The following is a 16,676-nucleotide window of genomic DNA, read 5'->3' as shown; positions in this document are numbered from 1 at the left end:
GCAATTGGGAACATCCGTTTCGCCTCTGTCAGCAATGGACAGATGTGACCTCTTCTGAAAGGTGCAGCGGGAGAGGACTTTTGTTTTTTTGACTAGAAGAAGAAAAACTCGTCATTTCTATTCACTGTGAAAGACAATCCTTCCCCAACCTCCACCCCTTCTTTTTTTTTTTTTTTTTTTTTTTTACAGGAGGGCTGTTGTGGGAGAAAGGCTGCAGGAGGCATCATTCTGCAGGAGGAAGCGAGGGAACTGGTAGAGGCAGTCGGTCAGGCACGGGGTGCCCCAAGCCCCTCGGTCCACTATTCAGTCTGAGAAACACTGACTGGAACCAGGAGGGTGCCCTTCTTCTGACCCCCCAAACCTAAGCCCTAGGTCCATTGATCAGTCTGACTGGAGAGTTCAGACACCAACATGATAATTAAGTGCTAGTTTCAGGAAGGTGGACCAGGTAATGTGGGCAACCCCACAAACTCGGTAGCCTAGGAGAACCCCGCAAACTCAGTGGGTCTAGGTAGCCTAGGAGACCCCACAGGCCCAGATGATCAGCAAGAGACATAGCGCAGAGACGCCAACAACCTAAAGCTCTGCTCTACTGCACTCAGGACAGCTCTTGCTCCACTCGCGGACTCCTAGTGAAGCTCTGATTAACAGGGGGCCTGCAGCAGGACCCCTGCCCTACTGCGCCCAAGGCCAGGCACCCCACATCCTTCCAACGCTCATCTGTCAGGCCCTCTCCAGTGCTGGCCCAGGTCAAATAGCAACACCAAACTGTAGTGCTGCCCGCCCCTCCCCCTGCCCTGCTCACCCGTGCCCCTGAAGACACTATAGCCGAGTATTTGTGCCAAACAAACAAAACATCCTTAAAAGTCAAGGTCAGAGGCAAAGGTGAGGTCTTGCCTTAGTTTTTTCTACCTCCTGCCGGAGGCGGGGCAACATTCGCTGCCTACAGGCTGGTGTCGCTGTGCCCGCTGTGTACAAGGATGACCCTGCAGGACACTCCATCCTGACCCTCTTGGCACCCTATAGGCAGGGCCAGGCTCGGCGAAGGCCAGTGAGGTGCCCAGGCTGCAAAATTTAGGGAGGACCCACTCTTGGGGGTGCCAGCACCCCACTTTTCCAAGGCAGAGGGACAGTGTCCTTAAATTCCAGCCCTGGGATGCCTGTGAGGGAAGCATCCATCTCCCCAGATCGTGCTGGGCTTCAGAGCAGGGCAGAATTCCCCAGGCAGGGCCTGGGATTCCCGAACCCCCAAATCAAGTACCTGATTGCTCTCGGCAGGAGCACCCTCCTCGACCTCCCTTTGCTGCTGGGTCTCTTGGGGAGGTGGGGGGCCGGGTTCAGAGGCTGGCTGGGCACCTTCTGCGCTCCAGTCGAGATGGGGGGCCTGGTCGCTGTCCTGGGGGAGGTCCTTGCCCGGCCCCAGGAAGCTGACAGTGCTCTGGGCAGCCTCGGCCTCGGTCTCCTCAGCCTCCTCAGCCTCCCTGGCCTCCTCGGCGTCCTCGGCTCCCAGCCCGTGCAGGTAGCCCTCTGGCTCCTCCAGGTCCATTTCTTCATTTTTCAAATCCTCCACCCCTTCCGCATAGGCCTCCAGCACCGCAGACAGGGGCACCTCGTAGTGCGGGTAGTAGAAGAGGTCATGGGGAATGACCGAGACCCTGGAAAGCGGCGGGGAAGGCCTGAAGTCCAGGCATTCTTCGCTGGGGCTCCCCAGAGTATCCAAGCTGATGTCGCTGCTGGGCGGGTTGAAAGGCAATTCCCCCTCAAGCCGCTTTGGAGCCCCCGTCACCCCATGTTCCTCGCCTCGCCGGTGCCAGGGGGACTTGTGCTTGGCCTTCTCACACACCTTGGCCTTCTTAGCCCCCGGGGCCTCCTCTGGGGCCCAAGGAGAGCCGAGGGCTTCCGGGCCAGGGTCCTGGTCAGGGTCATCCTGGACAGACTTGTCCTGGGGCTCCTCTGAATCCTGCTTTTTGTGGGCAGATTTGCTCTTCCTTTTACCCAATTTCTCAGCATGATTCTCCTCCAAGGCCTCTCCCTCGACCGGTTTTCTCTCAGGAGGAGGAGGGGACTTGTTGAAAGTCTGCTGGTGGCTGGTGGAGGCAAAATCGATGAGGTCACTGTTAAATTTAGAGGCTTTTAGAGGCACTTCTTCAAAATAGTCTTCTCTTCCTAAAGCTTGGACAGTCAGCAGCTTAACCTTGATCTCCAGGGAATCGGCCAGAAGACTATTTTCCCCAGAGGGTGGCAGGGGAGGCCCATCTTCCCTGGGGCCAGCTGCACTCTCCAGCGCCCCGTTCCAGGAGGGACTAGTCTGGGAAGTCTGAGAATGATCCATATTCCCATCCACCCAAGTGAGGTCATCCGCGGCTGCTTCCAGGATCCTTGGGGCTTCCTCTACTGGCTTGTCCTCAGCAACCTCCGCTGCTGGGACCTGTCCATCCTGCTTCAGCAACAACTGTGCCCCTTGGGTACCCTCTTCAGAGTGAAGGTTTTGTCTGTAGACAGGGTCCTTGCTACAGGAGGCATCCTTGTAGGTGTCAGCCTCGAAATGCACAGTTTTCTTGATTGGCAAGGAGTTGGCCCTCCGATTATCCTTTTTGGATGACAGAATGGAAGATTCTGGAGATGGCTCGCTGATGTTTGCTGAGATCCCCTGGAAGACCTCGTCGATGATCTGGTGCATGAACTCAGAGGTGCTGTCTGGCTCTGCGTGGCAGGACACGTCACTCAAGAGGCTTTTCTCAGGCTCCTCAGTGCTCTCCGGCTGGTCAGGGACAAAGACCTTGGATGGTGGTGGGTGGCTAGTCTCATGGTTAACTGTATAGGAATGCTCCCCATTTTCGGACAGAAGGAAGACTTTGCTCTCCTGTTCAGAAGGGGATTCTTTGATGCGGACAAACGTGGATTCAATAGGGGCTTCTTTCTCTGAATCCACAAAATCCTCCTGTCAAGAAATAGAGGGCAAGATGATACCAGAAGAGCGTGTAAGTACAATGTATATTCCTTTCTAAAAAAACAAAAACTATGGTAGAAAAAGGCACATCAGAGGGCCTCCTAGTGGTACAAGGGGTTAAGACGCAACCTATGAAGCTGTCCATAGGCACTGCAGCACAAGTTTAATCCCCAGCCAGGGAGCAACCCATATGGTGCAGCAGACCTCTCCTGACTCACCCGCTGCTCCCCTCAGCAGTGTACTTCAGTCAGTCTGCCTGTTCTGCTCCCCACTCTGTCTCTGGTGAATCCTCTCACCACCCCCCACACCTCTGGCCTGTACCCCAGTACTTATATGTATAATTAAATAAATCTTTAAAAAAGAAGAAAAAGACACATCAGAACTGCTGCAAAGTGTTCTAAGCTGTAGAAGTCTGCAAAATACTATCGTTTCTGCTGAACTGTGAAAATACCAGATGAATTAAGAATACTATTTTTTTAAGTCTAGGGATGGAAAGAAATCTCTATGACCTAAATTCTAAAGAAGGACAAGTCCTTCCAAAATGAGCAGATACTGCCAGCTCCTGCTACTGGAGGGCCAGTGCCTAGTCTGGATATGTACATTGGGGAAGCTAGCCCACCTGAGATAACAAACAGTCAGCCAAGTCTTTACTGATTGCTGGGCTTGTGTGAGACTGAATCTGGAAGGGTCCCTAATGCAAAACCAACTCTCCTTATATACTCATTCCCCAAACAGGGACTTTTGCTAAATATGAAGCAGTTGTGAGCAGGCCTGAGAAGCACAGAGCAATCTTGATGGTATTGTAGTGTTTGGCCCCCAATGTCCCATTGGAGGAAATGGATTTAAACTTAGGCTAAAATCATTTGAAATCAGAAAGCTTAAGTGAAATAAAACTGTAATATAGCTTTCTTTTATCAACTATGAGAAGGTCAGAATGTATCACAGGTCCTTGTTTGGGTAAGAGCTACATTCTCTGAAGGAAAAAAATGTGATCTAAGTCAACCTCTACTTAAATACACCAGTCCTGGCATAAAATAAAAAATGTCAAGACATAAAGAAGCAGGTGAATGAGACTCATGCATCTCAGAATCAAGAGAGACAACAGTATTTAGAAGTAGACCCAAATATGACCCAGGTTAGAACTAGCAAATAAGGATGCTCACTTATCTATTTAACCTACTCTACAAGAAATACCAAGGTAGTTCTTCAAACTCAAGGGACATGATCATAAATCGAAGCCTAGATCTGAAGGAGGGAAATGAAAAGGACCTGAAATGATAAATTTATGGTCGCTATAAAAGTCTTAGAAAAAAATTCTTAAAAAGCCTCTTGACTGCTTACAGCAGAAATAATAACAAAAATATTGGGTATTAAAACATATGTAGGAGTGAAGTGAATGACAGTAAGAGCACAAAAGAATGGATAAATGACTGGAATTAAATTGTTACAGATACAAAAATATGTAAGAGATGCATTTGACTTACAAAGGTATAACAGTATTCGAGGTGGACTGAGGTATGTTCAAGGTATCATAATCCCTAGGAAATGTAATAAATTGACAAAACAAGCTGATGTGGCTGAAAGCCAAGGTGGGAATAAAATAGAAACCAAAAAGTAAATGAATAATGAAAAAAAAAAAAACTAAGAGAGGAAGAAGGTACACAGGGAGGAACAATGGGAACAATAGTTAAGGTGGTAGATTAAACCTACATAAACTGATGAAAACCCACTAATTGAGTGATGCACTCAATCTTGTCAGAATGGACCAAAAAACCTTGTTGTATGCTGTTTACAAAAGATATGCTAAAAATATTTATGTATATACATTCAATGGAAAAAGATGGAGAAAGGTATGCCATGCAAACACTAACCAGAAGAAAACCAGCGTGGCTATATTCCAACCAGACCAAGTTCACTTCAAGACAAAGAGGAAACTGCATAAAACAAAACAATCCAGTCATGAGGAAGCTACAGCAATCCTGAATGCATATGCTCCAAACAGCAGAGCTTCCACTTACAAAAAGCAGTAACTGAAGGAACAAAGAAGAAAAATAAATCTACAATCACTGTCGGAGTTTTTTAACATTGCTCTCTGATACTAATTGAAAGAGCAGAACAAAGTTAATATGTGTAGAGAATAGGGCTTCCCTGGCGGCCTCGAGGTTAAGTCTCAGCACTACCACTGCAAGGGCCCCCCTGTGACAGCCTGAGTTCGATCCCCGGCCAGGGAGCCGACCCACATGGCACAGCAGACCTCTCCTGTCTCACCAGTTGCTCCCCTCAGCATGGATTTCCGTAGCTCCGTCTGTTGTGCTCCCACTGTTTTTATGGTGAATACTCTCACCCCCTGCACCTTTGGCCTGTACCCCAGTTCTACACAAAAATAAATAAAATCTTAAAAAATATATGTATGCAGAAGATTTTAGAACATATTAAGCAACTCAGCCAAATTGATACCTGAAGAATGTGCATTCTTTCACAACATTAGACAGATTTTCTTCAAGTGCATCCAAGGCCTTTCCTAAAACAAGCCATATACTGGGCCATAAAGCTCTGTGCAGGGTCTGGTACAGGGATGGCTGAGGTTTCATGAAGATTGATCGATATGAACTGAATGCAGTTTAATTGTTAAGGAACTGGTCAACAGGGGGGTCTAGGTGAGCCCGAACTTCAAATCTGTATTTCCTTGGTCACCAAGGTGATTGTTCTTCAGGCACGCCCTGTGTTGAATCAGTAAGACTTTCTTCACACACATTTTCCTCAAACTCTCCTGCCCCAGCCAGCATGGGGCCCTCACCCTAGCAATGGGGAGATCTAAGTGTCAGATCTGCTGAATCTTGGCTGTGGCCTTGGCTCAAAGAAAACTTTATGTTTTAGTTGATTCAGGCTCTGCTTCCAGCTTAAGTGCTCAGGACTACTACAAGCCCTTGGTGCCCGGTGTTGCAGAACTTAGAAATAAGTCAGAAAAAATAATTAACAAAATCACCATCGCTTTCATTTGCAGAACATTAGCTGTTGTGCCAGGCACAAAACTGGGCACTCAATTCCGAAATGTGGGCAATATTTCTACTAACAGATGCCATCCGACACAGACATGTATCAGAGAGGTGAAGTCATCTGCCTGGGGTCACATAGCCTCAAGTGGTAGCAATGGCATTCCAGTCCACGGAGGTTGGCAAATTCCCTTTGCCCAATTTCCTGCTGCCCTGAGAAGAGATGTGCACCACACTGTGGTATGGTAGGGCTCTGACTCCTGGGCATACAAAATGGGGGCTGCTGTTTCAAACACAGGTTGTAAGAGATCTAAGAGCCTGGACTTTGGCACCGTGGGGACCCAGGGTCATATCCCAGCTTGACTCAAGAACTGTGTGACCTGGAGGGGTTGCCTCTTGGTATGTACATATGAGTTCTCATCTCGAAGATGAGGTTGATGCTCTGAACCAGGCACTGTGGTCAGTCCAGAAAGACACGGGACCACTGCCTGCAGCCCCTCTCCTATGACCGTTAGCTCTCCCTGCTTTCTCTTTTCCAGCTAGTACTTGTAACTCCCTGAAATTCTAATGGATTTGCTGACTTGTTAGCTGTTTTCTGTACTGGAGCAAATGCACCACATCATCTCGCTCCTGGCTGCATCTGCCTGAGCCATCTGGGGGTGCTCAGGGAACCACCAGTGAGTGAATGAAGAGCTGTGGCCCTTGCAGTCACCCTATAGTCACCTCAGGACTGTGCCTGGGTTAGATAGAAGGTCAACAGAGCCAAGACATCTCTGAAATCGTCTATGTCTGCTCCCCCCCAAAATGCCACTATGTACAATATGGGATTCTGCAAATAAAAAGGTGGGCTTTGGAATGGCTGCTGTCTTATATCACTTTCAACACAGAGTCTAGAAGATTGTTAAAAAGCCCCAGGGACATCTCAAAAATCAAGCAGCTGATCCACATCACATGCAAGCACCTTATATAATCTTGGCATAGTCTGGTAGGAAAGAGGTGTGGGGTGTAGCTTCCCATCCCGTTTCCAATGTGATACTCGTCACACATGTTTTGGGAATTAAAACATGGCCAGGCCACGCTCAGGGGACGTGATATCAGCTTTTGACTATGGCCCCTCAGCCCAAGACAGCAGGCTGAGCCCAGCTCCATCTGATACCAGCTGCGGGAAATGTAGTTTCTGATTAAAGGTAAGGAAAACAAACATACAGCTTCCAATTCCGGGAAACGTTCTAGAAACTGGGCCACGTAAGTCACGATGGACTGCTCGTCAGGGGTGTCGACCATGATGTCTGCAGGAGAGACGCAGGGGTCAGAAGACACAGACACAAGCCATTTTTAAATGAATCAAGGGATTCTGGAGGGCAAAGGACCGAGGGTTTTTCCTCTTTACTTACACCAGGAAATCACGACCCAGAGAGGGTGGATCCCTTGAAATGTCACAGGAGCGGGGAGGATCAGGGCTACTTATTCCCAAGATTCTGCCCACTGTGCCCAACTGGCTGCACCCCTCCAGCTCACGGCCACTCCATCAGTGAGTCTGGGGGGCCTCGCCCCTCACTCGTGGCCGGAGGGGGTCCTGAGTGAGCCTACGACACCCAGAAGGCAATTGGACGGAAAGGGCCACGTGCCTTGGAAAGGAGCGTGCTGTCCCCCTCCCTCTGCCGCCTTCAGTGGGATGGCCACGGCAGTTACACAGGCGACCTGAAGCCCCCCAACAGCACTGGGGGACGAGCTAAGTAAATGTTGGTGTCCCAGGAGCTGGCCTATCGGGCATCCAAACAAGGTACAACTAAGACCTGATGCAGCCAGCACAATACTTGTGCCACAATCATAAGGTTAAGTAGAAAACAAAGTGAGATACAAAATGGTCCCAGTTACGCAAAAAAAACCTAGAATTTGGTGCATAGAGAAATATCCCTCAGTGGAGGGAACATAGGGGTCTTCAATAGATTTTTCTGTAGTTTCCAAGTTTTCTACATGGACCATGTGTTATTTGTCGTAACAATTATTAAAAGCAGGGAAGCAGAGAGAGCACACTACCTTCCGGCTCCAGCAGCCTGGGGATGTGAAGGGCGTCGTGGGCGATGCTGAAAGCCTTCTCGAGATTTACCCGCATGGACTCCTCCAGGGCCTGCTTCATGTCTACCAGGCTGGGGTCGATGGCCTTGATCACCGCCAGGAAGGCCAGCCCGCTTCTCCAGCTTCCCGCAAAGTCCTGCACTGCCACACCATACCTGAAGGACAGCAGGTGCATCACCAGACCAGGGCAAGGAGGCTGGCCCGGCCTCGCCGGCCCCAGAGGATCTGGGCCTGTGGACCTAGCAACATGCAGAGCCCCAGACACAGTGCATCTTGACCTGACAGGAACCACCCCCAGCTCCACTTCCCGAGACAAGGTGAAGGTGACACACAACAGAGCAAAACAGGGCCTTGTGTTGGCAAATACCCAGCTCTCTAGAGGAGCGTTTTTGTGCACTGTTCATCATATCAGGCGTGCTCAAAACCCAGCCACAGAGGGGCTGCGGCATTCCACTCGGAAGTCCGAGTTCACACTCCAGCCTTGGGCAAGTCAGGTGCCTCCAAGCCTCAACTCCTCATTCACAAAATAAGGATTGACTGCTGTGACCTCTGGGGGGCTGGTGTGGGGAGTAGGAGGCGGAACCCACATGAACGGCCGGGACATGGGCACACGTGCGTGGATGGGAGCACACGGAAGCCACTAAAGTGGCCAATGATACCATTATTAATACAAGTAAATCATAACCTTAAAGAGTACTAATTTCCTTTAGCATCCATCCCCCACTGCTCATTGTGGTCACAGAGCTCTCTTTAAAAAAATGAAACCCAAATATTTTTATTTTAGAAATCTTTAAGATTCCTAAGAAATCACAAAAGCGGCATCCCTTGCAGCATTACGTTAGCAGAGGGTGTTCTCACAACCAGGTGCTGATGCTGGTACAGGATGTCGAGCCTCAGCCCTTTAATGTGAATTTCCGCAACTTCACTTTCCCGGGGGTGAAAGGCCCCCTCTCATGGCCAGATTCCTGTAGCCACCACCGCGTGGGGAGAGAGCCGCTGCATCCCCACAGTCACCAACTCTCCTTGACCATCACCCTAGCCCCCGGCCGTGAGCTGGTAGCTGGCCCAGCTTTCCGCCCCTCCCTGCCCACGATGACCCAGGGGCTGTCGGAAGCTACTAGACAGGACTGGATTCAGAACTGCTGGCCACACAGGGACTGGGAGTTTTGCTCCAGTTCTCCTGTCCTGCTGGGGGGGAGGCCAGACTGAACGCTGACAAGTTCCAGCCTTTATCATCTTCTTTTTTTAAGTTGGCACATGAAAAGATACCCTGAAGTTTAGTAAAACGGACATACATGTTCTCAGCATCCAAGAGACAACCCCGCTTTGGGATTTAACATGGAGAAAGCCCTTCTGATTTGTATTCAAATCCTCTCATCTGCTTTTTGCAAACCAAACATTCTGCAAACAGTTGCGTGTGTGCAAAAACTGACAATGGTGTTCCCTGCTCTGAGAGGCTCCATGAAGTGACAGCCATAGAACTGGCAATTAATAAACTTTAACATCCCTATCCTTTGCCCACCCCAGGGACGGGGCACCCCTCCCTCTACCTGAAAACTGCCTGGGGTGGTGGGAGACCCGGGAGGTGGCTTACTTCCTTGTTTTCCTCTGCACCCATGCCAGCAGGAGCCTGATGGCCTTCCGCTGGTCCTTCACCGAGATGGCCGAGCTCCTCTCTGTGGTGGGTGTGGTTGGGAAGGAGGAGTCTGAGTCTGTGGCCCCCAAGCTGGGTGACAGGCTGGAAGATGGAGAGTTTCTGCTGAGGTTGCCTGTGAGCTCCTTAATCTGGAAGGAAAACTGCATTTCAGACCCCAGTGCCCATGTTCATGGGGCCCATGGGTACGTGGACCATACCCGGAAGAACCAGCTCATGCAGAATTGGTTCTCCAGGCAAGGAGACACCTCTTCCCAATGGCCAGGGTGTCAAGGAGCAGGGCAGAACCTGTGCGGATGCAATGGCCATTTCATGCAGCTAGCAGTGCAGGAAATGACTCCTCACAGGCAAGGCCATCTCTTCCTGGCATCTCTCTTGCTCTGGCCAGGGACCCCATATAGGTCTTCCTGACCTAACACCACCAATCCCTTTCCTCTCCTGAAACAGAGTATGCAGCTTCAGATCCCACTGCCTCTGGTCCTGCCAGAGGGTCTTTCTCTCCATCACTGAATTCCTAGCTGCTCAAAATGTGGCTCTTCTCATGGAGTGCCTGTGAGAAATGCGGGACCCCAGGCCCTGTTCTGTACCTTTGGAGTCAGAATCTGCATTTCAACACCACCCCTAGGTGAACAGGACTGGCCTAACGCACTCCTATTCATCCTTCAAAACCCAGGCCTGGTGTCATTCCCTCTAGGAAGCTTTCCTGACTGCCCCCCTTCCCATCCACAGGAGTTGCCCCGACTTGGTGCTCTTCTATCACCCTGTTCAGACCTTGATCACAGCCTATACCACAAAGCTTTATAATGTGGGACTGACTTGTGTGTGATCTGGAGAGTTGTGAGGGCAGGACTCTTGCACGTGCCAAGTTTGGCGCACAAAAGAAATTCAACAGACATTTACTGAATGAATGAAGATCTGTAGTGGATTTAATACCTTGACTGTCAACACATTTTTAGGATGCTTCCAGCATCGATCGGGGAGTTTAATAACAAAGATCAGTAACTGAGTCTGGTATCTAACATGGTACGGTTGACAAAGACACCACACACACAGTGTCTCAGTGCTTGCTACAATTAGAGCCACAGCTCCCATTTCACAGACCTGGAAACCAAGGCTCAGTGAGAACTTCTGATTTTTTAAGTTCAAGGTTCACACAGAACTGGATCTCTTATCCCCAGATTTTTGTCTTGTTTCTCTCTAAAACACAAGCATTGAGCCAACAGCCCCACCACCCACCACATCACCCCAGAGCAGATCAATTGTACTCTTGGAGCAAAATAAGCCATGAATCTCTAATTCAGAAGATAAAATGTCAGCTCGCTCCTATCTCAAGGAATTGAACTTGGGCATGATTTCAAATGCCACTTTTCTTACTCCAGCCACAGATCCCAGCCTTCTTCTAGAACATCTGCATTTCCAGGGCCCCTTGGTGGCTGAGCGGTTCAGTCTCAGCACTGTCACCACTATGAACTGAGTTCCATCCCTGGCCCGAGAGCAACCCACAGAGCGCAGCAGACCTCTCCTGTCTCCCCACTGCTCCCCTCAGCAGTGTGTTTCAGTGGATCCACTTGTTCTGCTCCCTACTCTGTCTCTTATGAGTCCTCTCACCCCTGCACCTCTGGCCTGTACCCCAGTTCTTCTACGCAAATACATAAATAAAATTATAAACTTAAAAAAAAAAATAGTCTGCTCGGCCAAACAGAAAACGAAGCTGCTGTGGAAGGAGAAGGGAGCTGCCCCTGTGCCGCCTCCTGACTCTCTCTCCCCCACAGGCTCCTTCACGGCCCTGCTGAACACCTCAGGCATTTTCCGGAAGGGACTCTACTGAGTTCAATTTGGGTTGGGAGTATTTCCCAGTTCCTGCGACACTTCAGAACACAATTATTTTTCCAAGTAAACATTTAACTTTTCAAGTCCTCAGAGGACAGGGAGCTCTTCCAGAGAGCAGAGTTCGTGCCTTTTAAAGGATGACAGAGATTCGAAATCTCCACCAACCAGACTCCTCCAGCTCTTTTTTAGAAAACAAGAAAGGTCAAAATCTGTCAGACACAAGACCTCCCTGTCTCCCTCGATCTGGTCCCTTCTGTTCTGCGGACACTAAGCAGACTCAGAAGGCCGGGACCATGTCGTGGAGAGGGGACCACTTTACCTGGAAGAAGAGGATGACGTTCCATATCAGGCCCAGAACCAAGGAGGGGTTGCCGTCCGCTATTTCTGCCGCGTCGATGCTGACCAGTTTTACCTGCGGAGAAGCAATTTCCCGGTTCAGCGGGGCTCATGAGATATGCTATGTCCTGGTGCATGGTTCTTTCTCACGCGTGCTGGTCAGAGTCGCCCAAGGCCAACTCCCAAGGAGCCCGGGCCGCAAGCGTACAGACAAGCGTGTTTAATGAGCACTTACACAGCACTTCCCGCCCGGCCACTATCCCAAGCTCCTCTAAAGCGGTAACTCAGTTCCTCCGCACACCGTTTGCTTCTGGTGTGCCTACATTTTAGGCGAGGACATTTCAGAAAGGTCAAAAATAATGAGCCCCAGGCCGCAGAGCTAGTATGGACATGGTCATTCTCTCCCCAGGAGAGATGGTAAGTGTCCCGGGGCCTGCCAGCACATGAGGCTAACACCGCCGAACCCCCAGCCCCCGGCTAGAAAATGGCCGGGGACCGACACAGACCGCTGGCGGGGGCGACTGTGGAACGCTCAGCCGTTGCTGATTAGAATTAGTGTTGGGATGAGGCTGACACCCAGTTCCTGAATCATCACAAAATATCTCACTGATTGGTTAAAATGTGCCACTGCAGAAACCCTCAGGAGACTGTGTATTTGCTTAACTGAGTTCTGACCACAGAGACAGGCTCAACAACATCACCCGGAGTCTGCTGGAAAGGCAAGTTCTCTCCCAGAAGTGCAGGGAGTGGGGCCTGACAAGTATGTGTTGTTTTGTTTTTTTTTAAACTTTTTTTTACTTTTATTTATTTTTTACACCATTGTTCATCTTTAAACAATATTTGCTTCGCCCCACCCCCTCAGGTGTAGTCCCATAGAGTTTCCTTCACCAATACTGCAGGGGAGGAGGCAGGAGAGGCATCAGAGGGGGTAGGGAGGAGCACAGGGGACTGAAGTGTGCCTTTTAACCAGAGCTCTAGGCGATGCTGCTGCACCCCAGGGTCTGAGGACAGCTGCTGAGTCACCCTTTCATTCTGCAAACAACTGAAGCTCTTAGCTCAGGGGTCTTCAGACTTGTTCTGGAAAGGGCCAGTGAGGAGTTAACTACTTAAGGCTCAGCAGGCCTTGTCTGTCTCTTCTTTACAGCCTTTTACAAATGGAAAAACCATTATTCCCAGGGAAGAGAGGAGAAAGGAAGTAAGTCAAGGTAAACTTTCAACTCCACCCTGCACAATTCTGCCAGGAGACTGGGGAAAGAAAACCCCCAGAGGTCCTCACACCCCTACTCCTTTCCCCTTCCATTGGGGCTTTCAAAAAACCTGACATGGTTTCTGATTCTATCAGTTTGTCAGGGGTTCTCACAACACCTGTCAGTCAGGCCTGGGCATTTTTAAGCAAGTGGGGTGCCCGAGTCTCCTGGCCCAGTCCATATCGAGGGCTGCAGTCACAGCACCATGCAGACAGCACAAGCCCCTGGGGCAGGAGGGCCGAGGATGGGAGATGTCAGTGTCAGGAAGGCCTCAGCCCCCACCTCCCAACAATCATTAACCCATATTCTGATTAGAGATTTTCTGTCCTGAACATTTCATAGGAATGAAATCACCAAATAAAAATTCTGGCTTCTTTCCATGTTACAGCAGGCTGTCAATCTTTTTCATGGGTGGGTAATATTCCATCACAAATACATATTTTGTTTAACCATTTGCTCACTGACGGACACTTGGGTTGCTTCTACCCTTCGGCTGTTATGACTAATGCTGCTGTGATCTATGCTGTGCCACGATCTGAAATCCTGCCCTTGTCTGTGGGTTTCCCCACAGCCTGGGAGACAGAGCCCACTTCACTCTTCAAAAGCCCAAAGCAGCTGGGATATGGTGGGGTCTAGGCTGCGCAACCTAGGCCTTTGAATCTGAGTGTGTGACACTGAGAATTCATTCCAGGGGCAGCAGTAAGCAGTGTCCTCCTGGAGTTGGGTGGCGAGGTGGTGGAACAATTGTGCCCACTAGGTTCTGATTGGAAGGTTCAGCAGTGGTCCTGGTGCCAGCACCTCTGGGTCCCATCCCTGACTTCACCATCTTTCAGCTCATCCTGGGAGCTACTCAATATTTTCTCAACAAATTCCTTTCCTGGTGAAATCAGCTGAGGTCAGCTTCTGTTGCTTGCCATGAAGAACCCCAAGAGGGTCACGTGCAGCTTCCTGTGCAGGCCGACGCATCAGGCAAGTGCAGGGGCTGATAGACATGTTAGCTGGAGAAGCTAACATGAAGGGGAGCTTTGCCAATTTCATTCCTCTGGGGTCCTCCCTCCCATTTTTGAAGGACATGAAAACACAAGAAGAGCTACTTTAAGTCTAGAAGGGTACATCAAAGAGGGAGAATTTTGTGATTTTTTTCCCTGGCTCCTTGTACCTCCCTTTCCCTTCACTCCCCCATATTCTGGGCTCACACAGGAGAGGGTCACATGCTGAAATACTCATGTCCTGTAATTCACAGGGATGAGGAGGGAAACACCACATAGATCCTGAAGACCCAAGAGCCAGTCTCTTAAGTGCTCTGAGTTCTGTTATGTTTAAATTTAATTTGCCCTTGGGCCTCCCTGGTGGCACAAGGGGTTAAGCACCGCACTGTGAAGCAATCCGCAGCCTCTGCAGCACGAGTTCCATCCCTGGCCGGCCAGGGAGCTACCCACATGGCGCGGCAGACCTCTCCTGTCTCCCCACTGCTCCCCTCAGCAGTGTACTTCGGTCAGTCTGCCTCTTCTGTTCCCTGCTCTGTCTCTGATGAATCCTCCCACCCCCCACACCTCTGACCTGTACCCCGGCTCTTGTATGCATAAATAAATACATCTTTAAAAAAAATGTAATTTGCCCATTTTGCAGAGTCCCCGTTCCACGCTTCTCTCATGCCCAGCGCAAAATTTCAAACGTGGTCCCTTTCACGGTGGGCGAGGCCGTGTGAACACGCGTGCCAAGTACTTACATTGCTATCTTCCAAGAACTTAAGTGCTTTTGCTATGTTGTTCAAGCGAAAAATCCGATGGGAGGAGGATTTGTACTCGTGCAGCTGCGGCACAAACAGAACAAAACCCAAGTCAGGCGACAGGGGCGCGGGCCGCGGCGCCAGGGGCGGCCCTCCTGCTCTGCTTTTCACATCCATGGCTGAGCCCAGGCGCACCCCAACCCCGCACCCCGGGGTCCAGGACAAGCAGCGCAGCCTCTGTGCCCGGGGGTCCTGGGACTCACCTCCCTTGGGGTGAACAGGGGGAGCCCAGGGAGTTAATAAGAGACTAATTGCTCAAATTTCTCTCTGACCAGCCCCCCCTCCTCGGGAGACCCCAGGACCACACTCTTGCTGTGCTGACGGCATCGGCTGCAGCACCACGTCCCCTGCCAGCTCCACGGGGCGAAGGGACTCTGGTTTCTGGCCAAGAGCTTTGTGGACAGTGGTCCCCCGGGGGGCGGTGAAGGGTGGGGGAGGGACAGAGGGAGACAGAGATGCGAAGACAGAGAGAGGGAGAGGAAGGGTGGGACCGATTGAAGAGAGCGGGAGAAGGAGAAGGAGACAAAAAGAGACACAGACAGAGGGAGAGAGAAACAGAGTCGAGTGGGGCAGAGGGGGAGAGAGAGGCAAAGAGGTGGACAGAGACACGAGAGAGGAGGGCAGGAGGCGGGAAGGAGAGACGGGAGAGGCGTGTGCGGGCGCGGGGGCTGCGGCATGCGCTGTCCACACCCGGAGCACCGCGGGGAAGGCCCGCGCCGCCGCTCGCCCTGCCCTCTGGGTGACGCAGGGTTCACGCCGCGAGCAGGCGTGACTGCCGGCCAAGCTCACTGGGAAGGGGAGGCCTGTTCTTGGCTGGGCTTCAGAATAGAGCCCCCAATAAGGCCCCCGGGACCAGGCAGCGATGGACTAGTACCCTGTGACAAAGTGGGGAACCCATGCGGCTGGGGACACGGAACAAAGGGCAGGAATGGGGTGTCTTGGGAGCCCCGAGGGACCGTGCTGCCGGCTCACAGTGAGCCGGGTGGAGAAATGGAGCGCGGTGTTGAGGCCGGGAGTCTGCCCCATCCTGTGGCCCTGCAGCCCTCTTGGAGGGAGGCCAAGGCCGCCTCCCATTTTGCCAGCGGGAAAACAAAGGCAGGAAGGGTCTAGGGGTGTGAGAAGATTCCAGCTGTATCAGATCTGTGAGCAGAAGTAGGGGCTCCTGACTTTAAACCTTTGGTTAAAACAGACCCAGAGAGGCCACACTGGCTGAGGGATGGTTTGTTTTGCTGAGACCCTGTTGTCTCAGCATGTGGGTCGCTCAGAGCAAATCAAACACTTGACCCTCTGCAGAGCTAGGCTTCTCAGCCTCCACCTGCTGGCATCGGGCCAGACCCGTGCTCCTCAAGGGCACAGCAGATGTTGCAACATCCAGGGCTTGGTTAAGAGAGAAAGTGCAAGGACCCTCGAGATCAGCTGATCCAACGCAGTCTCAGACATACTGAAAAGAAGGCTCTAGAAACTAGCAGTTCTAGTTTTAGCCACAAGGTGGGTAATGGAACATGGTGGAGAGGATGCCTTTCTCATCCACCACCTCGCGTCCAGGCCGTTGTTCTGGTTAATATAATGTCTGATAGCTTAAATTTAATGGTCTGGCTCCAATCTTTAGCCTAAACAGACTCACAGAAAACACTGGGCCTTTATTTACTTACTGGAGTATATTTGCTTAAAAAAAAAAAAAAAAGCACTGCTCAGTTACACCCGGTTAAACCTGTCCCCATGGTTGAGGAAAATGTCACCCTTCCAAAGTTTCTTCTCGTGGGGTTTAATGAACATATGTATAGGTTTGAACAGAAAA

At 50.8% G+C, this 16,676-nt stretch overlaps 1 protein-coding gene across 1 annotated transcript in view; it reads right to left on the bottom strand.

The window, feature by feature from the left end:
- CLMN (calmin) overlaps positions 1-16,676 on the bottom strand; it is a gene marked incomplete at both ends in the record, with an annotated part of 88,328 nt that overhangs the window by 8,016 nt on the left and 63,636 nt on the right. The window contains 6 exons of the mRNA XM_084239599.1: positions 1,262-2,941; positions 7,150-7,232; positions 7,984-8,177; positions 9,617-9,807; positions 11,826-11,918; positions 14,819-14,902. Coding sequence (XP_084095725.1) covers positions 1,262-2,941; positions 7,150-7,232; positions 7,984-8,177; positions 9,617-9,807; positions 11,826-11,918; positions 14,819-14,902 — 2,325 coding nt within the window. The remainder of the gene's footprint in view (positions 1-1,261; positions 2,942-7,149; positions 7,233-7,983; positions 8,178-9,616; positions 9,808-11,825; positions 11,919-14,818; positions 14,903-16,676) is intronic.

Source organism: Talpa europaea (assembly GCF_964194135.1).
Source record: "Talpa europaea genome assembly, chromosome: 8".
Lineage (NCBI taxonomy): Eukaryota > Metazoa > Chordata > Mammalia > Eulipotyphla > Talpidae > Talpa > Talpa europaea.
The sequence above is the reverse complement of the archived record's forward strand: the minus strand, read 5'-3'. Positions and strand labels throughout refer to the sequence as shown.